Raw genomic sequence first — 26,419 nt, forward strand, 5'->3', positions numbered from 1 at the left:
AGGCAGGGTGGGGGGAGAAGCGGGGAGAGGAAGCTGCAGAGGCAACAGAGTCTCCTTGATAAGCAGTTTCCTGAACACTTTCAAACCCTGGCGCCCGACCCACTGGTGCACCACTCGCAGCCCTAGTGCTGAGGAGCCGCGGGGCCGGCCCGCTCGGGGCCCCAGGTAAGCGCCCGGAGTGATCCTGGACTCGCCTGCGGAGATGGGGCAGCCAGGGCCCCGAGCTGGGGATGGGTGGGCTGCAGGTCCCGGGCACCTCTGGGCTGCAGCTGTGTGCAGAGATGACGTGTGGGACGGGTCTATGCCTTGGTGGCTTCCCGGGGAGCAGGGCAGCACAGATACCATGGGGATGGGCACAGGATTAGGACCTGGACTGCAGCGCCAGGCGGAGGCTATGGTGGGGCCTGTCCCGACATGGCGCCCGGGTTCGCCGTGCATGGCACCAGCCGGGTGCTCCTAGCTCGGTGTGTCTGGAGATGGCTGAGGAGCTGCGTTGGCATTAGGAGGCTGGTGCCCTTTACCCAGTGATCACACTCCAAGGCTGGACTCTTCTGGGGGCACCCACCCCGGCCTGCCAGTGGGGTTCCTCACACAGGCCTTGGCGGGAGGAGTGGGGAAGGCAGGAGTGGCTGGGATGCCAGAACTCAGCCCCTCCCTCCCTTAGCCAAAACAGGTGCACATGGGGTATGTCACGCAGGGGAACTCCTCCTGTCTCCCTGGGGCCGTTCAGCCAGGCACGGACCCCCTGGCATGGGGCCGGGTATAAACCTGGCAGGGCTGGGTGCCACATTCCTCCACAGCATGGTGAGCCACGCTGGCCCCCTCCACAACAGATGGGTCCCAGCCATCGCCCCATGAGGCCTGGGCACTGTTAGGATCTGGGTTCGGCTTGGTGCGTGGTCCCCAGCTGCCCATGTGCAGAGCCTCATCCCCACACTTTGGGACACAGCCTGCTCCAAACCCCATCCCTCTGGGCTGTCCTGCCCTCTAGGCCCCCTTGCTGTGGGGATGTGCCAAGGTCTAGTCCCGCCAGCCTGGCCTTGACTTCGTCTTTAATACCAAGAGCAGGGTGCCCGGGGGAGAGGCTCATAGTGAGGCCCGGAGACGGTGGGTCAGATCTAGACTAGCTTGCTAGTTATTCTGAAACTGGCTCCAAAGGAGGATCTGAGCCCATGAAGAGGCTTTACCCAGGCCCAGCCAAGTGGGGCCTCTGGACCCCGCCCCGTGAGAGCCAGAAGGGGCTGCAGCCCCCCCACCTCTGATCCTAGCCCCCCAACCTCTGTTCCAGACTCCATCTGTCTCCCTCCCGATTCCCCATTGCTGGCCTCCTCAGTATTTCGGATCCCGTGAGGTTGATAGGCAGCCCCCAGCCTTGGGCTGGCTAGTCCCGAACCCAGCAGACTGGGGAAGTAGCAGAGCGACACGTTCTTGTCTTGCCAGGAGAGCTGCACCAGGCTAGCTTAGGGCTCTCTCCAACCAGGTTAGTGTAACCCCTGTGTGGACGCTCAGATTTCAGGCTAAAAGCAGCGGCTTGCAGTTCGGTTTCAACAGCTTCCCACTCAGCAGAACCTACATTGACCTAAGCCTAGTTAAAGTGGAATAAGCCCGTCCACACAACCTAGCGCACCGCTCTAACAAAACCGGCCTAAAACCCAATTTAAGTTCAGCTGGTGCAGCTTTCCCTTAGCCAGGGCCCGAGAGCATGCGCCAGAGCCCGCTTCATTCGCTCCGTCAAAATGGCGGAAAGAAGGAAGGTTGTCCACATGAGAACGTCACTCTGGTTTCATGCAAGTTTCCCCTCTCGCTCCCCTTAGGGGAAGCCTGGAGTGTCTCTTTTGGGGCCATAGAAGTTACTCCACTGACACCTTAATTATAGGTTTCGGAGTGGTAGCCGTGTTAGTCTGTATCAGCAAAAAGCCCACAAAAGCTTGTGCCCAAATAAATTTGTTAGTCTCTGAGGTGCCACAAGGACTCCTCGTTGTTTGTGCTTAATTATAGGTGTGGCTTTAGAGCCAATAGTGAAACCTGTGTCAAAGACTGCGCAGATGCTCAAATGTCGGGTTTCCACTAGGCTGATTTCGGTCGAGCTTAGGTCAGCTGCACGCAGGTTTAATCTAAACCCAAACAAGCTGCTTTTAAACTGAAATTGGAGCCCACGCAGGGGGTTGCATTAGCTGAAGTGTCTTGGTTTAAAAGTCGATCTGTGACTTTGTCCACACACACAAACGTCCTGCTGTCTCTCTCCCAGGCTAATGAAAGGGTGGGGGCAGCTGTGCCGGTACAAAGGGGTTTGTCCTGGTGTAAAGGGGTTTACACCGGGATTGCTTATCCCATACAAGAAGGGGAATAAGGCGCCTTTATCCCAGTGTAATGGTGTCTGGTGCAATCGGTGTAGCTAACAAATCCCTCCCGACACAGCCGACATGGCTATACCAGCGTAAAACCTGGGTGCAGAGAAGGCCTGAGTTAAACCAGTGCAATTTCCCAGGCACCAAGGCAAGGAAGCAGGGGAGGATCCATCTCCTTGGCCCTTTCCAGCCTGCTGGCACGTCCCCGCTCCCTGCCTGCTTTCCCTGTGTTTGGCCTCTGGTGTCAGCCCCCGCAAGTCTCAACCCTCCCAGAAGCTGGGCAGCAGGGGTGAGCCCGGGCCCTCCAAGGCTGGACCCTCTGCAGCCGGCGGCCATGCCAGTTGCACCCTGCTGCCCCAGCCAATCAGCCTCGGCGGCCTGCCGTCTTGCTCAACTGCATGGTTAAGCCAGCTTCCTCCAACGGTTGGTGAGGGGGCAGTGGCGGGGAGGGGGCGGGGGATCTCTCTGAGCCGGTGCCCTCTCTCCTCAGAGCTCCTGTGTCAGCACGGAGGACGGATCCCCGTGGCGCTGGAGAGCCTGGCCCATAGGGCTGTGCTGCCCAAGGCAGAGAAGCCGCACCAGCCCTGCCCATTGCTCAGGAAGCAGAGTGCCAGGGAATGGTTGCTCCCGCTGCTTGCTTAGAGCCTTATTCCTCCCCATTGTCTTTACCCCTCTTCTCCCCACCCCAGTCCGTTCCTACCCCTCTATCCTTCTCCTTCCCCGCCCTCCTGATGGCAGGGGGCAGGGAAGCTGGCACTGCCCCGGCTCCCGCTAGCATAGTCCCGCCTGCAGCTTCACAGAGAGCGCCGATCCCTGGCTGGGGTCACTCGTTCAGCTCTGTTGGCCTGGCTGGAGCGACTGCGACTTACCCCACCGGAGGAGCTGGCCCGGTGGGGGCGTGGGGTGGGGAGGTCACTAGGCTAGTAATACAAAGGGGCAGACGAATCATTGCCAGAAGCTGAGCGGGGGAGTGTGGGACTAGCCCGAGCCGTAAGCGACGGCAGCGGGAGGAGGGAAGGCCTGGCCGTAGGAAGGGGCAGGGGTCTGTGAGGGGATATGGCCGTGGGGCACTGGGGGGTGACGGCGTAGGGCAGTGAGGAGTGTCACTCTCTGGCTAGCTCTGGGGCAGGGTTTGGGGATGGTAGGCGGGGGCAGGAGCGACGCATGGCTCCGCCTGGAGGGGCAACTGCGAGCGGCATCGGGAGCATGGGGGCGGAAAGGCTGCTGCACCACCTTGCGGAAGCTGTGACCCCGGGGGCGGAGGCTGCAGCGGGGCCATGCCGGCACCGTGCCCGCCAGGTCAGAGGCTGCAGCTGGGCTGTGCCGGCACCATGTGCACCCCATGCTCTGGGCTCTACAGATCTGCTCTAGCAGGAACCAGCCAAAGGACTTGGGCCAGAGTTTTCAGCTGAGTTTGGGACCTGTTCCTGGGAGTCCAGCTCCACCCCCTGGGCCTGATTGCCAGGAGCGCTGTGGGCTGAGATGCTCTGCTCTATGGACTGGGCTGACGCTGGGCCACTTGCCCGCTGGCTATCCAGGCTGCACTGGCCGGCCCCAGAGAGGAGCAGGGGGCCTTGCTGCGCCCCTGCTGGCAGCTGAGCGGGTGCCGTGCTTTGTGTTTTCCAGACGCCTTTCCCCCCATGGCTCATTGATCCGCTCTGAGCCGTGGCCCGCCGGGATCCGTTTGCACCCTCCGCGCCTCAGGGTGAGGGCTCTGCTGCTGGCCCAGCATGGTCCAGGACTGCGCGGCACGCTCTGGAGTTCATAGCGCCAGTCTGCCAGGCCGGGCAGCCCGGGGAGCGATGGACAAGGTCGGCACGCCCGGCCCCTCTGCTAGGAGACATGTACGGCTGCAGGAGAGGTGAGCAGCAGCCAGGCCCCGATGGGCCTCCCGGGCCACGTCCGGGGCAGGGGGCTCTGAGCACTGCACAGCGCACAGGTCGTCAGCAGGCAGCCTCGGGGAGGGAGAGAGCCTCTTGCCGCTCTGAGCTGCCAGCCGGCCCCAGAGGGAGAAAGGCCCTGGATTTAGCCCCCAGTCAGGCCTAGGGACCCCCAGCAAATGCGTCCCAGCTGGGCTCAGCATGGGGAGAGAAGTGGCATCCCTGGGGATCCAACGCCCAAGCCCCAGGGCTGCGGGGCGCTGGTGCCAGCCTGCAGGAAGGGTGGGGCGCCGCTGTCTGCACCCACCACGGCTCCTGCGTGGCCGTGGTTTGTGCCCGTTTTATACCCAAAGCAACAGCAGCCTGGCTCTTATGTGCGGGTGCCCAGTCAGCTGCTAGGGGGCTGCAGGGCCCGGAGCAGGAGCTGCTGGGGGCCAGGAGGGCTGGGGCCTGCTCCAGGCTGGGTTTGCCAGGTGAATTGCCTGACTCTAATCCAGGGCCTTGGAGAGTCACACGTGGGTCCCAACTCCTCCCGTCCCCCGCCCCAGAGCCTGGGCAGCACTTCCCCTCACATATCCTTGGGGACCCCGGCTCTGCCCCCATGGCATCCTCCCATTAGAGCCCCATAGCCCCGCCCGGCACAGTGTCCTCTGCAGAGCTCTGCCCACCGCAGACTGGCACCCCCATGCCTATTGACTCAGCCTGGGGGCCAGGTGGGCGGGGGGCCACAGCTTCATCTTGACAAGCCGCTCTGCCTTGCAGGAGAGGCTCCAATGTGTCTCTGGTGCTGGACATGAGCTCGCTGGCGAGTGTGGAGCCGATCCGCTCCGTCTGCACCCCCCGGGACATCACGCTGCGGTTCCTCAGGACGTCCAGCCACGTCCTGACCAGCGTGGAGCTGCAGCAGCGAGCCAGGAACCTGGCACAGCTCCAGGAGGAGTTCTCGGTGAGACGCTGGCGCCGCCCTTCGCCCGCCCCTCCCAGTCTCATCAGGGTGCCCCCCTGCCCACGGTCAGGCCGCTCCCCTCCCACCAGCCCTCCCGAGGGCACCCTGGCAGCCTGGTGTTCAGTACCCACACAGGGGAGGGCACTAGTTCTACCCTGCCCGGGGCCGGGAGGGACTGGGCATCCCCGCCTCTGCAGAATGATCTAGGGGACTGAGCGTGGGATTCTCCAGGGCATGGCCATCACCAGGTTCCTGGCAGCCTCAGCAGAGTGGGCCCTGCTGGCAGAGCTGTTCTCCTACCCCACGGAGGCAGGGCAATATGGGGGAAGCAGGCACAGTGCTCTCCTCAGCTGTGAATCTGGATCATTAGTATGTGTGGGAAGCGTTCTCTGCCCCCTGGGGTGTTTGTCTCTGTTCTCATTACCTGCCCATGCCATGCAGGTTGTGCCGGGGGTCTCCATCCCTGGGGCAGTGGGAGCAGGCATGGTGCCCCGGGCATTGGCTAGGAAGGGCCCTTCCGTAGCCTGGTCAGGAATGAACTCTGCCAACAAACCCTTCTCAGGAGGGGCCAGAAAACGGGTCCCACCAGAACCCAGTCCTGCGGGCAGTTTCCTGGGGGCAGCAGGTGTCTCTCCAAGCCTGGCCCAGCCAGAGCAGCAGCGAAGGGATTTCAGCCGCCATCTCCTTCCCCTTTGCAGAAAATCCCCCCCAACTTTGTCAACCCAGAGGAGCTGGACATCCCCGGACGGGCCGCCAAGGACAGATACAAAACCATCCTCCCCAGTACGTGCTGCTCCCTCCCGCTGTGTGTGTGTGGGTAAGCTAGAGCCCAGGGGCGTCCGGAGAAGGTTCTGCTTGGGAGTGCGCGTCCTAAGACAGTGGGGGGTGCAACCTAAAGAGCATCCCCTGGGTTTCAGCCCAGCTGCCCCCTGTTTCTCCTAGACACCCGACGAGCAATGTTCAGCCCATGGTCACTGAGCTCTGTGCATACCTGCGGGTTCCTTGATGGATTTTGCCCCTTGGCGTGAGGGCTTGGGACTGAGCATGTTTGCAAGGGACGGGAGGCCGGGCCGAGGTCAGTACTGCCTTGCGGGCTCCACGGCTCTGGGGCTAATCCCGGCTCTGTCTCCTAGATCCCCACAGCCGCGTCTGCCTCAGGAGAGCTGGCAGCCAGGAGGAGCAGGACTACATCAATGCCAACTACATCCAGGTGAGTGATCTGCCCATCCTGAGACCCTCAGAGCCACAGGAGCCGGAGCGCTCCATGAGCCCACAACTCTGGGGCTGGGAACCCAGCTGATCTGATCTGCAGGGCTGGGCTAGGAGACCTGGCGGAGCATTTGGGCGGGCAGGACGTGGTGTCCCCTGAGTCAGTTTGGAGCTGCGTGCCAGGGAGTGTTGGCTGCCGGCATGAAACCTCTGATGGGTGCTTTGCATCCACCGTCACACAGCGGCAGACCTGGGGCTAGAGCTGCAGCCATTTGACTCCCGTTCCTTCTAGCGTCCTGTCCCTGCTGGCTCACCCCCAATCCCTGCTGCAAGCCGATGCACAGGGCCCTTTGCTGTAGATCACCCGGGTGAAGAGACCAGCCCCCAGGCCAGTGCCACATGGCCCGCGGGATCATGCACGCCCCTCGCATCGGACCCTGAGGCAGCTGCATGGCCTCCAGGCGGCTACAGGCAGCCAGCCAGAGTCTGCCTGCAGGGCTGCCAACTCTCACGTTCGAGGCGTCAGAAAGCCCCAGCTCCCGGGAGCCTGGGATTGTGTGGCAATCTCAGTGTTCACTTAAAAACACTTCCTAGCCTCTGTGGTTGCAGAGCAGAGCTAGAAAAGGTGACCCGAGAGGCTGCTAACCCAGGAGGGGAGCCAAAGAACCTGCCCTGTGCTTGCTGTTTTCCTCTGCAAGCCAGTCTCATGGGGTTGGGCACCTGACTCGTGATTTTTAGATGATAGGGGCTGGTGATGTTGGATCCCGGGAGGAGTGAACGGGGCCCCGCCCCTGTACCATGGGGACACTATGACACAGAGCAGTCAGCTGCCCTGAGTCTACAAAGGCACACGGGCTTAGCCTGACACCGCTTCCCTACTCTGGCTCACAGCAGCCTGTGCCCCAAAGAGGTAGCGTGACGTAATGGATAGAGCACGGGACTGGCACTCAGGAGACCCTGGATTCTATTCCAGGCGGTGCTGCTGGGGCTGGTCGCTTTGGGTTAGGTTCACAAAGGGATTTAGGCACCTAAGTCCAACATTCAGGTGATGCTGCTGCCTAACCTTGCAGGCCCACGCTTCCCCAGGTGACACAGGCATGGCTCTGTCCTGATGCTGCGAGCAGCTCGGAGCACTGAGACAGGACTCTCAAGCGAAGCATTCCCCTGCCTAGCTTGCCAGCAGGGCTCCATCCCACCCCACCTCTCCCACATCCCAGGTGACGGCCCCATCTACCAGGCTTTTACCTACAGTGGGGTGGAGGGAGGCTCTCTCTTTGCAGTTGGGCAGGAAAGGGCTGGCCTGGATGCCTGGCTTGGGGCTGAGACTTCCCCTGGGGGGCAGGCACCTAGGAGTTAAGGCTTTGCAATGCACCTTTGTGAAGCTAACCTTCCTCTGGCTCTGTGCCTCAGTTTCCCCATTTGTAAAATGGAGATCATGGTACTGACCTCCTTTGTAAAGTGCTTTGAGATTTGCTGATGATAAGTGCAAGAGAAGAGCTGTGTATTATTATTAATGGGGGAATCCCAGCTCTTTTGAGGTGGTGACCCCTTGGGGTGGACTCTGGCATGGTCTGGCCTGCTCCAGGAAAGAGGTGGGGAATCTCCATTGGGTGTGGGGGGAGGACTCAGAGAAGTGGGTGTCAAGTAGGAATTCTTTTATTCCACCTGTTTGATCCAGCTAGGCAGTGACTGATGTGCTCATTGGCCTGAGTGACATGAGTTGATGGATCTCCACCCACTTCCCTGGGATTAGGTCCCCAGAACTACCAGCTAAGCCAATGCTAATTGGTGTCAGCGATAGGATCCGGGAAGTAGGGAGGTGTGTTTGCTGGTTGGGAGCAGTGTCTCTCTCTAGAACTCTGCTCCCAAAGGGAGGTTCAGCAGACGGAGTTTCCTACCCGACAGACACACAGCACATTACTGTAACCTGGGGAACATAAACGGGGAAAAACACGTCAGAACTTTACAGGAGGAAACACTAATGCAGAAACACCCTCTGTGCAGTGCGATTTCATACTGATTTGGTGGCTGTGCCCTCTGGTGGTCAGAGGAGGTATTACATCCTCCACACACCGGCATTGACAGGGCTGTGAAACGTTTCCCATAGGAGCCAACATTTGAAAGCAACGAACAGAGACTTATGGGGTGGGGTGGGGTGGGGGAATAAGGGTCAGTTTGTGATCCCCACTGAAACACACCAGGATCAGTTAACTTGGGGGGCCAAAAGAGAGGAGGGTAAAGGTTTAATTAGCACCTCAACGAGGTGAGTGCTCAGTTCTCAGCAGCCCCAACCCCACACAGAGCACTTCAGGAGCTCATCCCTTGGGTGAATCTGAATGGATTTGCTACCGAGTGAGAGAGGGATTGGAATAATAACACTTAGCAGGTCTCCTCTTCCCAGAGCTTCACAAATACTAATTCAGCATCATCACCCGTGTGGGCCAGATGGGTAAACTGAGGCACAGAGCAGTTAGGTGACTTGCCCAAGGGTCATAGAGCACATCAGTGCCAGAGTCGAGCTTAGCTTAGAGGACTCCTGACTCCCAGTCTTGTCGTTAGGCCACAAGCACCAAGCCTGAGTCTCTTGTAAGGTTGCAAGCCTCATTGATGCAGCTGTCTGAACACAGGCCGCAGCTGGTAAGGCCTCAAAAGGCGTTTGATGGGGCAGTCCAACTGTCTGCGAGACAGAGAGTTGGCTGTGTTTATGTCAGAGCTTGACCCAGTGTAACGCTGCATTGCCGTGTGAAAATGCATCATGTCACAGGTACATAGCAGTCATGCCATCCGAGTGTGAGATCCCTGCCCTGCCCATATGTGGGTGCACACGTGTGCACACGCACACACACGCTGCCCATGTGCATACCCTCTCCTTGCACACTTACACATATTTCCATATCTGGATTCTGCACACACAAATGGACACACACACACGTTTCCATATCTGATTTCGGTGTTTCACAAAACCCACTGTACATCATTTCAGCTTATGCCACTATATAAAAATAGCTGTAACCTAGCAGGGAACTGGCTAAGTTGTCTCATATTTGAATATCTGGCAGGGCACGATCTTTTTTAAAGATCTCTCCAACACATTTGATGACACATCAACCCCCACATGGAAATGAGCCTATTTCCAGATGAGATTTCATGGTGAAAACTCTTTCTGCAGCAAGTAGCTGGTGGGGATAAGAACTCACCTTGGCCAGACCCCCAGGACCTTCGCTGGTTGTCTCCTGTGAGCTGCCAACCTCTGTCCCCTAAAGGATGAATTCTCTACACTTCTCTGACAGAACAGCGCCCTGCAACTCAGCACTGTCAGCGGGTCAGAAAGGGCAAATCCTAGCAGAGAACCCCTCACCCTAGCAGGCAGCTGCGAGGGCGAGAGGCAGTGGATGGACACTTCTCTGAAAAGTGAACCTGGGGGTCCCTGAGATGGAGATCCTCAAACCTGCTGCAGGCCCGGGTCACACCAGGAAACTGCAGTAGTGTCAGGGCTGGAGCCAACATCTCTCCTGGGCCTGCTGCACCATGCCAAGTGTCCTCTGCAGCCCCTTAGCCTACAGCAAAGAGAGCCCCTTACCCTGCTCACTACCAGCATCTCCCTGCTCCCAAAGCTCAGGGTCCAATGACATAGCTCACAGTTTGCTGAGTGGACGAAAGACTTTCCCCAGCCAGCGCCTGACGGAGCACATTCTTCTCGCTGGGACGTGAGGAAAAGGCAGGTTCCTCCCCTGCCTCAGCCGGTTTTCAGTCTAGCTCAGGGAGCAGTGCAGCCCAGTGGGTAGAGCACTGACATTGGTCTCAGGAGAGCTGGGTTTTTTTCCTTGGCTTGCTGGGTGACCTTGGGCAAATCTCAGTGCTTCACTTTTCCCACCTGAGACGTCAGGATCATGACTCTCATTTCCTATCGGATCTGAAGCTGAGAAGAATGAGGGGTTATTATTGGTGGGGCATCTTCCAAGTGCCCCTCAGGCCTCTGTCCCCTGTGTGTTGGGCTGCTGAGCTCACTCCTGTGTGAAGCCCCACTGCACTATTAATATTGCTAACTTATGAACTATTAAATGCCCTGTGATGGGGGCCAGGTTCTAGTGTGGAGGTGCAGAGCTATTCGACCGACTCACCCTGACAGCCAGATCAGGGAAGTCTCAGTGCAGGATTATAAAAGTCTGGAAATGTCTCTAAAACAAAACAAGGCTAAAGGAAGGGATGGGGGGTCCTGCAGGGAGAGCCCCAAAACACAATCAGCTCTTCAGGAGTTCATCCTAAAATAAAGGGAGGAGACAGGCACAAGCCATTTGCTTCTATCATCATCATGATCATTCTTCCCGCTCTATCAGGTGCATAAGGCAGAGGTCAAACAGCGCCAGTCATCCCTAGCCTGGGCTCCTTTATCCAGGTCTTCTATATGTAATAATGCAGCTTCAGTCATTGTCATGCTACAGAGTGTGCCTTAGGTGGGCCCCTCCATCTCTCGCTCTGGGTGCCCAAGCCTAATATTGGGCATTCTTAAAAGACACCCCAAATATGTCCCTCTCTTTGCCTTACTACTTACACTGTTGTAGGTAGCTGTGCCCATTCGAGGGCCTCCTCGTTGCTTATTCTCTCCGTCCATTGGACTTTGCAGACTCCACGCAGACACCTGCATTGCAAGCTGTTCGGGTTGCATTCGATGGACTTACGATTTTCCAGCTCTCTGCTCCAGTGCAGAGGCTGGTTAGGACGATGTTTCTACAGAGCTTAAGTTATCATGATTAGCAAAACTACCAATCTTCCATATCCACCACAACCCCCTGTGGTTTATGGGCTGAGAGACACAGAGATTCCTGGCTGTTGTCCCTGCCAATGCAGCTCGTACCTAGCCCTCTCTCCCCTTTCTGTCCCTCCTAGGGCTATGCAGGGCATGCACGAGAGTACATCGCCACGCAGGGGCCCATGCTGAACACGGTGGTGGATTTCTGGCAGATGGTGTGGCAGGAGGGCGCGCCGCTTATCGTCATGATCACCAAGCTCAAGGAAGGCAAAGAGGTACGGTCCGGGCTGGCTTCGCCCCGGCTGGCTGTACGGTATGGGAGACGGGTGGCATTTAGCCACAGCCCAGAGCCGGTGGCAGTGGGGGCTACAGCTAATGCCTGACGCGGGAGGCCGTACACAGAAGGAGGACGAATCAAAACGGCTGTGAAATTGCAGCTTTTCACACATGGGGCCTGACTATCCTCTCACGTACACCAGCTGTACACTGGAATAACACCTTTGGCCCCAGTGAGTCACTCCTGATTTACACTGGGGTGAGTGAGAGGGGATCGGGCCCAGTGGGGTTACTCCTGACTCACACTGGAGTGCGTGAGAGGGGACTCGAGCCCTGTGACCATACACTTTGAGCTGCACTTACCGACCCTACCCTGCATCCCCGGTCACGCAGGCTCTCCGGGAAGGGCTCTCCGGGAAGCCGGCTTGCTGGTGAGCTAGTGGGATAAGGAGGCTTAGGGCAGCTGGCGGGAGAGGGAGCAGGGCTGGCAGCAAGCTGAGCCGCTAGCATTCCCCGGGCCTGGCTCTGGGAAGACTCTTAGCCAGCCCCAAGGATGGGGTGGGCGGCACAGCCACGGTCCGAGGCAGCTGGCACCATGAATGCCGACTAGGGGACAGTGGCCTGTTCACCCTAGCTGGCCCCGGGTCCTGGCTAGTTCTGCTGATTCCAGCGCCTTGGCCCTGTTCCGGCCGAACCAGCCTAGACACCATCCAGCCGTCTCGCCAACTTCTGCCCCTGCCCCACTCCAGCCGCTGCTGCTGATTTCCAGGTGTCCTCTGCCTCCCTGCCCTGCGGCTTCTCTCCCAGCCATTGCCTCGTTGGGCAGGAGGTGGCATGGCACAGTCGTGGCTGCCTGGGGGGAGCACTGCCAGGCAGGGGGGGCCCTGCACAGAGGCTGCTGCTGGGCCTGATACCGACGAGGTCGGGGGAGCCCGAGTGGAGGGCAGGAAGGGACACACAGGAGGCTGGAAGATGGGGGCAGGGACGGCAATATGACCCTGTTCATCATGTGTCCCCATGCTCAGCAGTGCCCCCTGCTGCCCCCGTGAGCCATGGTGCCAGCTGCAATCAGCCCCTTAGAGGGTGCCCTTGGACCCTCCCTCACCGTGAATCCCTGCCTTCCACTTCCAGAAATGCGTCCATTACTGGCCTGAAAAGGAAGCCACCTACGGCCCGTTCACCATCCGCCTTCAGGGGGTGAGCGAGTGTGCGGAGTACACAGTCCGGGATCTCACCCTCCAAGTGAGTCGGAGCCCCCCGAGCCCAAGACAGAGGGGGGAATGGGGAGTGTGACGGTGGGGGATCTGGGGATTGAGCAGCAGTGACATATGTAATGTATAAGTGGGTAAAAGAATCTGTCCCAGAATGGGGGGGCGGTTGAGGGGGTCTCTCCTCTCCCTGTCTGGAGAAGGAGTTCACCGGCAGAGCTCCTCTTTGGCCTTAATTCCCAGCCCAGCACCAGCCCTCTCCCCACAAGTGGCCAGAGTTAAGGGGAGAGCTCCGGATCCCCAGCCCCTACCTACTCCCTGCTCTCAGTGACGCTGGTGCAATCCGGCCTTTCACCACTGAATCGAATGGAATTGGTGTAAATCTGAAGTCAGTGGAGTGAGTCCAGATTTACCCTGGTGTAATAGAGAGGAGAGTTTGGGCCATAGCACTTTGGGGTTGAATTTCCTTTGGCAAGTGCGTAGCCTGTCAGGGCAGAGGGAGGGGGGGCAGGGGCTGAGGATCCCGCCGGGTGAAGCCTCAGGAAAGACCTGCCTGTGTGCATTGTTAGCAATGTCCCCATTAGCCGTGATCCACTGGCTCTGCCATAGTCAGACCTTGCTGTCCTTAGCTCCAGTGTCTGGGTCCCTGTCTTTGGGAACAGGAGTCCCCCGGGTCTGGAAGGGCAGTGCTCACACTGTATCCATCCGCATGCCATTGAGATCAAGAACTTAGAGTCAAAGAGGGATTGGACATTTACATGGCTAGCAAGACTATCCAGTGTGTGAGTTAATGCAGACAAAGAGTATTGGAACCGAGAGAAACCCTGGTGCCCAGGGCTTCATCCAGGCTCTAGCTATTAGAGATCAGGAGGAGAACTTCATGGGGGCAGGTTATCCCACATCTGCCTGCTCTGGGGTTCTTGCCCCTTCCTCTGAAGCAGCAGTTGCTGGCCCCTGTTGGAGCCCGGACACTGGCCCGGATGGGCCTGGCGTCTGACCCAGCATGACCAGGCCATGTTCCTATGTTCTTGTTTCTCTTTAACTCTGGTGGCTGGGAAGCTCGAAGGTGAATGTCGCCCAGTGAAGCACGTCTTCTTCCCCTCCTGGCCCGACCAGCAAGCCCCCGAGTCGGCCAAGCCCCTGCTGCACCTAGTGTCAGAGGTGGAGCAGATCCTGCAGGCTGCAGCCAGCATGGGGCCCGTGGTCGTTCACTGCAGGTGAGAGCCTTCCCTGAACCCCAGGGTGGGAGGAGGGCTTCCACCCCCTTCTTCCAGAGCCTTCAGGAAAGTCGCCACAGCCTAGTCAGCCTTTGGCCATTCAAGCTCCATGACCAATTCATCAGCTGGCCTCTCTGGGTGGGAGGATGGCCTGGGAATTGGGAGGCCCAGGTTTGAGTCCTGGCTCTGCTACAGACTCCCGGTGTGACCTTGGGTCAGTCACTTTAGCTCAGCACCTAACTTCTGTTGACATCAATGGAAATCTGGGCCAGAGCCTCCCTGTGTCTCGGTTCCCCACCAGTACCTTGAGGGTAAAAGCACTGCCCTGCCTCCCAGGAGCCTGAGATTGTGAGGGGCTCAAATACTGCAGTGATGGGGGGCCCTAGACCTAAGCGAGACAGGTAGCTGATCCTGGAGACAAGGGACCAGCTGTGATGTGGACAAAAGCAAGGACCATAAGGAACTAGCCTCAGGCAGCTGATCAATCCACAGACATGACCGACCTGGGTCAGGAGGGAGCTGGAGACAAAAGGGTTTGTGCGCCGTCCATTGAGCTTTCCAGTGTCCCGTATCATCCACCCAGCTTCAGTTTGATCTGCCTTCTGTGTCCCATTCAGTGCAGGGATTGGTCGGACGGGCTGCTTTATTGCTACCAGGATTGGATGCCAACAGCTGAAGGCCAAAGGAGAGGTGGATATCCTGGGGATAGTGTGCCAGCTCCGCATAGACAGGTACGTACAGAGTGACAGCAAGGGGCCTGGGCCACCTAGGCATGAGCAGTGGGGCACAGCTGGGAGGAAGCGCTTGGTGGTCCCAAAGCACTTGGGAGCTAGTTCTAGATGTAGAGAAGCAAGTGCAGGTGGGGGGATTGCCCTCGCATTAAGGGGGTCGGTGAGAGAAGCAGAGAAGGATTCAGAGCAGGGAAGTGGGATGGGATGGTTTTATACAAACACTGCAGGAGAACAGGAAGAGAACTCCAAGGAAATGATGCTCTCCCTCCTGCACAGCAAAGCTGTCTTTGGATCAGCTGCCCTACTGGCCAGGAAGGAAGCGACGGGTTTGAAAACAGAGCAATTCATTCCGGTCGGTGTCTCGCCGGATCCTGCCAGTGGCAAGCCTGGTCTCCTCAAATGAAAACCACTTTCCATTGACTTTCCTACTGAGGTAGCTAGACCCAATGTCATTGGGACCACATTACTGGCCAGGCTTTTAAAAGAACCCAGCGCCCTTTGGGGCATCAAAATACCTGGCCAGGTTTGCAGAACAACCCGCCGGGGCATATAGAAAACCTGACTCCAACTGTGAGCACAGAGCAAAAACTCACCCAAACTGCCTATCCTGCATTAAGCAGGATGTTCCACTAATGGATCTGACCTGCCTCTAGCCATATAATCATCCTCAAAGCACCGGGAATTGTCTCCAAAGCACAGCCCCGGACGTGTCAGCAGATCCTTGGCATTTCACCCCACCCACCTGGGCGTTCTATACATGGGATGGCCTCTATGAGACAGAGCTCAGGGCAGCCCTTGCCACCAGGCCAGACAAGAAGCTATTTGGGCTACCACAGTCAGGGACAACGGACCTTAGGGACTTCAAGGTGCGAGGTTGTCGTCGAGTGACTGCTTTAGAGCTCCACAAAGAGATGCTCACTTATTTACACAAAACCGAAGAAGATCCCCTTTCAGGAGGGTCTAGTGCAATCCCTTTCACCATCCTCTCAGGGCTTGTCCATTGGGAGGGCCCCATGTCCCCTGCCGGCTTTCCCAGGACACATTGCATCCAGGGATAGCCGAGACTCACTCTGCTCTAGCTCCCCACAACCTGAATGAATTTTGCTTGAATTCTGACTTGCTGCACTCCACCACCCCGCCTGGAAGGTCTGATCATTATGGTCCAGTTCTAGGTATCAAGGGTTTAAGGCTGTGAGTTTATTTTTCATGTGGCCGCCAAACAGAGCATTCAGATCCCATGTCTGAACACTGCTGTCTGCACTTAGATGCTGAAAAGCAGCATTTACTTGTTCCAGTAAGAATCTAGGGCCAGATACTGAGCCCGGTTACAGCAGGGGGATCCTGACTTCAGTGGAGTTACTCCACATTTGTACCAATGGAAAATCAGCAGAATCTGTCCTTTAATCCGGGCCGAGAACTGCCCGCTAAGGCTTCCAAATCCCCAGTGCTGCTTAGAGAATTCCAGGTCAGCAAGGGCGCGTTTCACTGTCGTTATTTGGGAACAGCAGGCAGGGCTGGAATGCCCACACAGCTGAGAGTTCTCCAAGGAATTAATCGATCAGGCGGCTGCAGTTTAATTAAACCTTACAACTGACCATCTTTTCTTCTTCCAGAGGTGGAATGATTCAGACCAGTGAACAGTACCAATTCCTCCATCACACGCTGGCTGTGTACGCGTCGCAGCTCCCTGAGACGACAGGCCCATAATAATCCCAGCCGTCTGCTGGGCTCTGACTTGCCCCGGGGCGCTCTGAAGTCTCCAGCGTCTGGGCCAACAGTAGAGCTACCAGGAGAGGGCTCCAGCTAGCCCTGGCTCCTTTCTGCTTACATCACGCCACCATGGCAGCATGGGAGGAACTGCGGCACCCTTGAACGGCCGTGGCAAACCCGCCCTGAATCACGCTAATTACCTCACGGCATCTTGTAACTGGGGTAATTAATTAGAGCTGCTTAGAAGCGCCCCAACAAACAGCAATGCATTGCTAGCACAGGTTGGGTTGTGGGCAGGTTTGAACAATGAGAGGGCTCCCAGCGGGTTTTTGTTGGTGCCATTTGCTATGAGCGTGAGGCCAATTTCACTGATGGAAAAGGGCTTTTGCTTTCTAAACCTGTAGCATTCTAGCCCTGAATCGACCAGCAAACTGTGCTAAGGAACTGGATATACACTAGGAGCTGGAGCATGGTGTGCATTTGAACCCTCCAACTAGTTACATCAAGTGCGGACTGGAGCTGGTTACATTACATTGCAAATAAATAGCACCCTTGATTCCTTTGTGAGTAAATGTTGATTCACAGGAGTGACTTCGCTCTTTGGAACGGCCTGGAGAGTTGATGTGAACAAATTTGAGTGCCAGGGTCCTTGCTAATTGCTCACATTGACGATTTACTGTTCACAGTGTGTGCCCGGTCACCTGGGGGGGGGGGGGGGGGTTGGGGGGGGAGTGAGCATTGCTGAGCTCACCTGGTCTCTGCTTCATGTGTTCGAACCTGGGGAATTTGCAGCAAGGTACTAGGGAAGTGGATGCCACATAGTAGGAGAGCTAGAAAGGAAGGGATTCACCAATATAGTGCTTGGGCACTCAAGTTATCTCTCACCACCTCCCTTGTGAATTCCCATAGGCAAGGGACTGTGCAGGTTCCTCCCAGAGACTCCCACTCCCATGGGGTACTCCAGAACTTTTGCAGAGTGCCTTCCACACCCCCAAATTGCCACGCCTCTGGCGGTGTTCATCTCAGGGGGCCTGCCGGAGAGTTTATGCCAGGAGAGAAGCAACCTGCGGCATGCTCCTGGGGACACAGGTCCTGACCCAGACCAAACTGTCAGAGACTAAAACTTGATGCCTATTCAACGGCTGATGTGAACTCAGGTGGGGAGTCTCTCCCCACAGCCCAAAACCACAAGCGTCACTGACCGTCCGAAAAGAGGCTCCAAGAAGTGAATGGCCGTGGAGATCAAACTCCCTTCTCAACTCTAGAGGCCGCCTGTGGACAGGGGGAGGTACACTGGAAGAGTGCCCTGCTGCTGCCCATGCTGTACCTGCCCTGGGAATAAGCAGATCTCCAGCGCCCTGGGCTGTCAAAACAGCATTTTTAATTGTTTGCATGGCATGCAGCACACTGGGGTTCTGGTCCATGATGAGGGAGCCTCGGTGCTACCGTAATACACCTTATAATGTACAGCGCCTAGCACAATGTGGTCTGGTCCATGACTAGAGTTCCTAGGCACTACGACAACAAAAATAATAATACATTCATCAGCATTAAATCCTCAAAAGGAAAGAAGATCTCGCTCCGGAGCTGTGTGGGTGCAGGTCATATTTGGGTTTAATAAAGCAAGGCTCGCTTCCTGCAGTAGGCGTTCCTGGGGAATGAGGATGTGTGTGGGGTCCCTGACCCTGCTGATACAGCCCTGCAGGCCTTCTACACCCCTGATCCCGACCTCCGTGTTGTGTAGCCTCATCCTCCCCGGCAGCACTATCCCGCTTGCCCAGCACACCTTGTGCTGAGCCAAGGAGCTGCCTCCAGAGCAGTTCCCAGGCGTGCATAGGGGGAAGGCTTTGAAACGGCTTTCACGGCTTGCATGAGCATAGAAGTTTTTTTATTTCTGCTTAATCTTGCTGGTTCTAAGCAGCAAATTCAATGGGTCTTCAAGGACAGCTCAGGGAGCATTTTGGTCATAAAAATAGCCAGTACTACAGAAATTTTCACGTATCACTGAACCCTGTCATTCCTCATTAGCTCGTCCCACATGTGCGTGCCGATGCTCTTGCTAGAGTGTTTGCCAGGGAAATTATGATAACAGAGGATATAATATTATTTGCAGTGTTTCTGTAGCTGTGTTGGTCCCAGGATATTAGAGAGACAAGGCGGGTGGGGTAATATCTTTTATTGGACTAACTTCTGCTGGTGAAAGAGACCAACTTTCGAGCTTCTTCCAGTCACAGACCTGACAACGAGCTCGGTGTAGCTCCAGAGCTTGTCTTTTTCTTTCACCAGCAGAAGTTGGTCCAATAAGAGATATTAGCTCACCCCCCTTGTCTCCCTGATATAATATTATGTCAATTTCTCGGTTTGTATCATCACGTCCTTGGAGGCAGAGAGGAGTAAAAACCGTATCAGTTCTTTGTAAACAGTTTTTGAAAGAAAGAGAGAGGCAGCCAGTCACTTCAGCCCCGGAGAGGATAGTCAGCCATTTGAGCCTCTCTGGTTAAACAGCTCTGCGTAGCTATTAAAATCGAAAGTGCCATCAGCACTGTTGGGTCCGGGTTATTTCCTATCCCGTAGCAGGCTACACCTCGCACTGAACAGATATTGTCATGTGGATTGTTGCAAGAGATGGCAGTTGTCTGTAACTGTTGTTATGGACTCAGAAGAAGTGTCGGGCTGATCTGTGAGTTAAGCCAATACCAGAAGTTGGATGGTGAATTTAAATGGTTTCTTCTGTGTATTTGTTTGTTCCTGGTGTGGATTCTAATATTAACACCCTCTTCACAAACACAACCTCATGAAAGCCCAGTATATTACTCTCCGCTTGCTATGTGTCCTAACAACTGCGCTCTGTGACTGGAAGAGAGATGAAACAGCCTTGGTTTAATGTACCTTTCACTTAAGATGTGTTTAACAAGGGTTGTCTCTGTAATGGACCATTTCCTTCAGTGTGAGAGACAAATCTCACACAAACCTCTCCTTCGTCTGGTTGGTTTGGGAGTGGAAATGGCTCAGGAACAGGAGTTCCCTGGAGATCCTGGGTCATTTTTCTTTTGAGTCAGGCCAGAAATACTGTAAAAACAGCCCCGCTGTGCTCTTGGGATGGTTCTGCTTCTGGTTCCAGGCTCTGCAGAGGGACGTGAAACTAGAGGTATGCTTGTTTGAAGGCAGGTTGAGCGTGGGGTGGACGTTGAGTCTGGTTCAGAGGTTAAGGACAACGCTCACTGTATCCATATCCAACTGACTGTCCGTGGCCATGAAAAGAATGTGATCTTTCCATGGCAGTGTCATGGCATGTGATTTCACCACAGGGCTGGAGCAAGAGCACAAATATCAGAAATAAAAGCAAAGAGGACACAGCAAAATACATAGAATCATGGAATCATAGAATCATGGAAGATTAGGGTTGGAAGGGACCTCAGGAGGTCATCTAGTCCAACCCCCTGCTCAAAGCAGGACCAACCCCAACTAAATCATCCCAGCCAGGGCTTTATCAAGATGGGCCTTAAAAACCTCTAAGGATGGAGATTCTACCACCTCCCTAGGGAACCCGTTCCAGTGTTTCACCACCCTCCTACTGAAATAGTGTTTCCTAATATCCAACCTAGACCTCCCCCACTGCAACTTGAGACCATTGCTTCTTGTTCTGTTATCTGGTACCACTGAGAACAGCCGAGCTTCATCCTCTTTGGAACCCCTCTTCAGGTAGTTGAAGGCTGCTATCAAATCCTGCCTCATTCTTCTCTTCTGCAGACTAAACAAGCCCAGTTCCCTCAGCCTCTCCTTGTAAGTCATGTGCCCCAGCCCCCTGATCATTTTCGTTGCCCTCCGCTGGATTCTCTCCAATTTGTCCACATCCCTTCTGCAGTGGGGGGACCAAAACTGGACGCAATACTCCAGATGTGGCCTCACCAGTGCCAAATAGAGGGGAATAATCACTTCCCTCAATCTGCTGGCAATGCCCCTACTAATGCAGCCCAATATGCCGTTAGCCTTCTTGGCAACAAGGGCACACTGCTGACTCATATCCAGCTTCTCGTCCACTGTAATCCCCAGGTCCTTTTCTTCAGAATGGCTGCTTAGCCAGTCAGTCCCCAGCCTGTAGCAGTGCACGGGATTCTTCTGTCCTAAGTGCAGGACTCTGCACTTGTCCTTGTTGAACCTCATCAGATTTCTTTTGGCCCAATCCTCCAATTTGTCTAGGTCACTCTGGACTCTATCCCTTGCATTGGTGCCTTTTAATTTATTTTTTTTCCCATGTTTCTGCCAGAGTGAAAGTCTCTGAAACCAGAAGTGCAGGCTTCATTCACTAAGAATTATCACTTAATGGTTGAGGAAGCAGGGTCCCTTCCAGGCCATCTCCTTTCTCTGAGGAGGGACTGTAAGATCCGGTGACAGCAACCATGCAAAAACCTTCCATTGCCACTTGGTTCTGCTGCTGACCCACCTTGACAGTGGACAAGCCCCTTCATCTGTAAAGAAGACTCAGTCTACACTATGGCTGCTGCAAGGCACAGCTATGGAGCTCCAGCTGGAATGTAGATGCTTCCTGCATTGTCAGGAGGGCTTTTCCCCATCCATTAACCCACCTCTCCAAGAGACGGGAGCTAGCCTGCTGGAAGAATTCTTCTGTCGACCTAGCTGGACCTAAAGGAAAACCCCTCCCACTGAAGTGCTACAGCGGTGCAGCTATGCAGCTGTAGCGTTTATTTTCAAGCATAGACAAGCCCTGTGTAGTTAGGGCGACCTAATCCCCAGTGTAGATGCAGCCAGGTCCATGGAGGAATTCTTCAGTCGGCCTCACTACCACCTCTTAGAGAGATGAACTAACTACACCAATGGCAACCCCCTTCCATTGCTATCCTAAGGGTCGGTGTGACAGCCGCAGAGCTGCACCTATGCCCTGAGAAGGGCCCAGTGTTATTACTGATTAGAGTCTTATTTTCTGCCCTGCTTGTGGGTTCTGCCGTAACTAGCGGCAGAATGGGTGGTGAGTTGGGCATTGGAGATCAGGGTTCTATGCCCAGTTCTGCCAATAACCTGCTGTGTGCCTCTGTTCACACACCCGTCCTTGCTGTCTCCTCTGTTTACACTGCAAGCTGTTTGGGATGGGGACTCTCTTACTAGGGCCTTGTCTACACTACAAATGCTTAGCTGGTATGGCTGTACTGGCGGAGCCCTCTAATGTAAACACAGCTTATATTGCCAGAGGGCGTTATTCTGCTGGCATAACACAACCTCCCCGAATGACTCTAGGGGTATGTCTACACACTACAGGGCTAGGGCGACAGAAGAATTGTTCTGGCAATGTAGCTGCGTCTACAGTAAGGGTTAGGTTGAGCTCGCAGCCCTGAATGATGTAGCTAGGTCGATCTCAGTTTTAGGTGCAGACCCTGCCCAACTATGTTAACAGAGGCAGGCTGATGTTGGTGTCCACACCAGGGGTTTTGCTGGCATAGCTCTGTTGGCTAGGGGGGTGTTTTTTTCACATCTTTGACTGACATAGCTCTGCCAACAAAACTTTGTAGTGTCCAGCTGCCCTCTGTGTATGTTCAGCAGCAAATACAATGGAGCCTAGAGGTGCTACTGGAATACGGCTACTAATAAAGCAATATCTACAGACTGTGCCAACAGCCGTCATTATGAAATACAATTATGTCCTGGGGACAGAAAGCAGCCAGCCAGACAAAGTATTGGCATATCGCAGCATCAAGGAAGGCATACACCCACGTTGTATCCTGTCTCTGCAACTATTCAACATATACGTAGAAGGGATAATGAGGGAAAGTTCTGAAGGCATTCAGTAGGGTGTGCAGCTGTAAGTGTATATCTATACTGCAACCAAACACCTCTAACTGCCTTTGTTAGCTGACTCCAGCTTGTGGGGCTTGGGCTACGGGGCGGTGTAACTGCGGTGTAGGTGTTTGGGCTTGGGCTGGGTCCCGGAACCCTGTCCTCTCATGGGGTCACAGCGCCCGAGCTCCAGCCCAAGCCTGGACGTCTACACCGCAGTTAAACAATCTGTAGCCCGAATCCCACCAGCCTGAGTCAGCTGACACAGGCCAGCTGCAGGTCAGCCTGGACAAGCACAGTGTGGGACCCTGATCCTGGGAGAAGCCCACAGAGGGGGCTGGGGCTGGACTAACTGGCTAATGAGACTATTGTTTGGTTCCTCCTGTGTTTGTGGAAACAGGACTTTGGCTATTCTTTGTTGTGGTGGAGCAGAGAGGCCCCACGCTGGCCATGAGGGGGTTAAGGAGGCTGACTGGTTCCCCACTGGCAATCAAAGGGTTAGGGAAAACTTGTGGACCTGTCAAGCAAGTGGCCCCGCCCCACTACACCTGCAGCCAGTGTCAGGCCTGGAGAGGGGAGATAAAAGGAATGGGCCCAGCACTTGTTTGAATGCTGACTAAGAAGGCAGGTGGAGTTCTGTTTCTTGGAAAGAAAAGCCTAGTTCTAGCCCTGAGCTGGCATTTGTTTGTCAGCTGGATCAATCCTCCTGGAGGGGATGACCAGATCCTGGGAAAGGAATTAGCAGAAGCACAGACTTTTGGAAACAAGCCCTGAACAGAAGGGTGAGGTCCCAGTGAAGGTCTGTGGGATGACCCTGGCTGTGAGTGGTTTGTTCTTGTTCCTTAGTACCTTTGAATGTCAATGCCCTGAAAGGGGGGCTTTGGCTGGAGGGCTCCTGTGCTGCTACCCTGACCTCAGAAACAGACCAGGGGAGACTTGCAGTGGGGTGAGTTTTGCCCTGAAGGGTCCCAAGGTGAGAGCTGCCCTAACAACCCTAGTAAACAAATAAAATTGCATCAAAAATACTAGCCTTCATCTTCATTTTTTCCTTCTAGCTGGAACAACCCACAGGACCCCAAATTTGGGTAGCTGTTTGGGTTAAAAGCACCCCTCTGTGTGGTAGGATAGTGCAGAAGGGACAGAGGCCCTGATCTTGAAATCCATCATTTTAGGTCCCTAATGCCTAAGTACCTATGAGAATCTGAGCCAGAGTGCCTAAGTGACTTGCCCAAGGTCATACAGGAAGTCTGGAGCAGAGAATTGAACCTAGGCCCTAACCACTGGGCCATTCTGCCTCTTTCTTCCCTCTGCCATAGGAAAATCAGGGGTCACAGAACTTGAATTTGTAATGTAAAAAAACAAAATTAAACCCACCCCAATCTTTAAATAAGAAGAGGGTGAAATCCTGGTCTCACATCAATGGCCAGATCCCTATTGAATTCAGTGGGGACAAGATTTCACTCAAGGCTTTTCTAATCCATTGTAAAGATTTAAGAGAATACAATTTTTACCCTTTGAAGGTCACTTTAATTACAGGCTTCCTTCTATTGTGCATGCGATGTACATTCTGTTTAACTGACCACAGAGGAGCAGGAGGGGCTGGGAAGGAGACAGAAGATTGAACTAACAATGGAACCTGCAAGCGAACTGGCGTGAGTAGTCTCATGGTTGAGATGGCTGGTTAGCAATGAGAAAAGGAGTGAGGCAAAGAACCCTCATGCTCACAGCCACACCCATGCAATGCTGCTTGTATAGATGGACAGACTTGCATCACATGTCTGCACCTGGAGGGCAAAATTCACTACTTGGCAGAGGGTTAGCACAAGGCTTAGGCTATACTTAAGTTCCATGTAAGGTCTACAGTATTTTGAGAGCTTAATTGGGACTTAAATGGTTGATAATCCTTGGTCTGGCCTTCTGTATGGGGTTAATTTCAACCTCTGTATACTGGCTGGCTAAGTGATAATGCCCCATGCATTTACTGGGTAAAAGTCTGAATATGTGAAGCCTGAGTTCTAATCTTTGCTCACCCTGGGTGTAATCAGTGTGGTATCATATGCAGTTGTGGGTTAGTACAGTGTGCCGATTCATGTGGGTTACATGCCTAATGGATTTTGTCAGGAATAATGGAAGAATCTGTTTGCTGCTTTTTTTAAATCTTAACAAAACTAATCTAGTCTAAATTCAAGGAGTGGAGAGATGGGGAATGAGTCTTCTAGCCAAAAGGCAATATATGTCCCCATCATAGACAAGGGAATCAAGTAATAGGTTGAAAAAACCTTTAAACTATGCTGCAAACACTGAATATATGCAGAAATCGGGACCAGTTCACAAACAATTCAGTACCCAGAAGATGAGCTAAATTTGTAATGAAAACTTCTACCAGCTGGGTCTGGTGACTGGGATGTTCTGGGCCACACGTATTTAGCAAGGAAAGGATGGAAGGTTGAAACCCAAAAAGTTCTGTGTCGGTTGGAAACGAGACTGAGAACTGGAGTCCAGTGTCTGTGTGAACTTCCATTTTGGGGGGTAGAGGGTGAGATGGGGAGCTTAGAGGGGGCAGGGCACAGCATGCGATAAGAACATCACCAGAGGCCGGAGAGTGAGCCGAATAGAGAAATGGGGATGGGACAAAAGAATTAACCATCACGACCAGAAAGAAATAGCAGAGAGGTAGTCTATAACTGATGTGTCTAGCAACCCCAGCAGTTAAGGTTGCACAAGTGTTTTCATTTCAAAGGGTCTCTTTCATTTCTTGTAACTGTTAAAGTTTCACCTTTATAGGAAGAAATATTCCAGGACTGGTCTCTGGCTGGGGATTTGTTTTTATTTGAGCAAAACTGTCCAGCTGGCTTAAAGTACAAAGCAATGGGGTGGAGGGCTGTGCACAAATTACATAATGTATTGGGGCTGGGAGGAGGTCCTTAATTTTGCATGTTTGCTTCAGTGTTAAAAGGGATGGGTTGGTCTCAAATCGCCCAAAAATGTGTAATGTAACTTATGGACCACCTGTGGGTGTGAAGAATGTGATACGCTTTGCCATTGTAACAATCTTGGTAATATTTTTTTAAAACAGCCCTAGTGTCGTCATGATTTGGGGTATGGAATCTGAAATTTGGTAGAGATGTTCCCTGTGCTGCACATGCTCATTTAAGAGGTGAGCAAAATCTTTTCTAATGCCTTCCAAAAATAAGTTCCTCTTCAGGCAGAAACTCACACTGGGAAACTGTAGCCAAAGTGTGTGGCTTTTTCTCTAGCATGCAAAGGAGCTACAGTGGTGTAGTCAAATAAACAACCCTATGCTTTCAGCCCAAAATTACGTATTTAAAGTCTCCATATGAGAGAGCAGGAATTTCCTCCTCTCACTGGTTGCAGCAATTCTGAAAACAAAATGGCTGTCTCAGAAAACCAAGGCAGCTTCATAGTGACTGATGCCACATAATGGAAATGTTTTTTTTAACCTTAACTATAGCAGGCACTGTAGAATCCGCACTCTGATGCAAATACTGACAATTCAGTTTCTTTACCTTCAGTGAGTACACACCTGTCGTTCAGACAGCTAGCTGGCTCTGTTATGGCATAAATGAATTCAGGATTCTGTAGTCTAATGGCTAGGAATGCACCATAGTCTGGGGATATGGGTTTGCAGCCACCTCTTCTTCAGGTAGTTCCTCTTGGTCATCCAGCCTGAATTATAAACACCCACATTTAAGTGTAGGGCAATAACTTATGTAAGCAGAGTCAGGATGAGCTCCACCCTGACATCTGGTGGTGAAGTGTGCCAAGTTGTGGAAAAACTTCAGGGGCTGATCTCATTTGCATAGGCACACCCACCCCGCCTAGAATGAGGCCATAACTGCCCAAATGGTCACTTTGGCTGTTGTGGGATCCCCAGTGTCTCTGCTATTGGGGCGGGAAAGATAAATTGTTATTACCCTGATTATGGGAACTGTGCTTGGAACTGTACTTGGTGAGTCCCTCCATCATAACAAAAGGCCATCAACTAAGTAGCACTCGCTAGGCAAGGGACATGGGTTCCAAAACTCTCTGAATGGAGAGAGGCTTGAGACAGGTATTTGTACCTGGTGGTGTGGGCCCCTTTGTGAGGGCCTGAAACACCAATTGCACCTCTGTCACTCTCCACTGTGGAATGTCAGAGCTAATTTTGGGTCTATTAAGAGTCTTGCTACAGGTACTGTGCTGCATTCACTTTGGCCTTATGGTGCACCAGCACTAAGGCTCCCACTACTATGAGCTGAAATCACCGAGAGCTGGAATCACTGAGCACTGTGTCAAGTAGGGGGGAGCCGGAAGAACTAGAGTGCAGTGGTGCTGTTCGTGGATAGGCTGGTGG

The 26,419-nt window shown here is 54.2% G+C and overlaps 1 protein-coding gene across 2 annotated transcripts; it reads left to right on the forward strand.

The window, feature by feature from the left end:
* PTPN7 (protein tyrosine phosphatase non-receptor type 7) lies at positions 1 to 23,467 on the forward strand. 2 transcript variants are annotated; one of them, XM_043533400.1, is made up of 11 exons: positions 26 to 165; positions 3,975 to 4,209; positions 4,991 to 5,174; positions 5,873 to 5,957; positions 6,308 to 6,384; positions 11,271 to 11,408; positions 12,541 to 12,651; positions 13,677 to 13,834; positions 14,452 to 14,644; positions 22,077 to 22,082; positions 23,457 to 23,467. In XM_043533400.1, exons 2-10 carry the CDS (start codon positions 4,079 to 4,081, stop codon positions 22,077 to 22,079), a joined length of 1,080 nt encoding a protein of 359 aa, XP_043389335.1. In that variant the 5' UTR covers positions 26 to 165; positions 3,975 to 4,078; the 3' UTR covers positions 22,080 to 22,082; positions 23,457 to 23,467. The 2 variants fall into 2 exon arrangements, with proteins under 2 accessions (XP_007054371.1, XP_043389335.1); XM_007054309.4 differs by lacking the exons at positions 22,077 to 22,082; positions 23,457 to 23,467 and adding an exon at positions 16,179 to 16,837 and having other exon boundaries at positions 1 to 165; positions 14,452 to 14,565.
* The last annotated feature ends 2,952 nt before the right edge of the window (positions 23,468 to 26,419 follow it).

This window comes from Chelonia mydas, chromosome 21, assembly GCF_015237465.2.
Source record: "Chelonia mydas isolate rCheMyd1 chromosome 21, rCheMyd1.pri.v2, whole genome shotgun sequence".
Lineage (NCBI taxonomy): Eukaryota > Metazoa > Chordata > Testudines > Cheloniidae > Chelonia > Chelonia mydas.

Coding starts and splice junctions, on each gene's coding strand:
- PTPN7 (XM_007054309.4), top strand. CDS start 4,079: ATGGTCCAGGACTGCGCGGCACGCTCTGGAGTTCATAGCGCCAGTCTG. Junction 5,175..5,872: donor AGCTCCAGGAGGAGTTCTCG/GTGAGACGCTGG, acceptor TCCCCTTTGCAG/AAAATCCCCCCCAACTTTGT. Junction 6,385..11,270: donor TCAATGCCAACTACATCCAG/GTGAGTGATCTG, acceptor TGTCCCTCCTAG/GGCTATGCAGGGCATGCACG.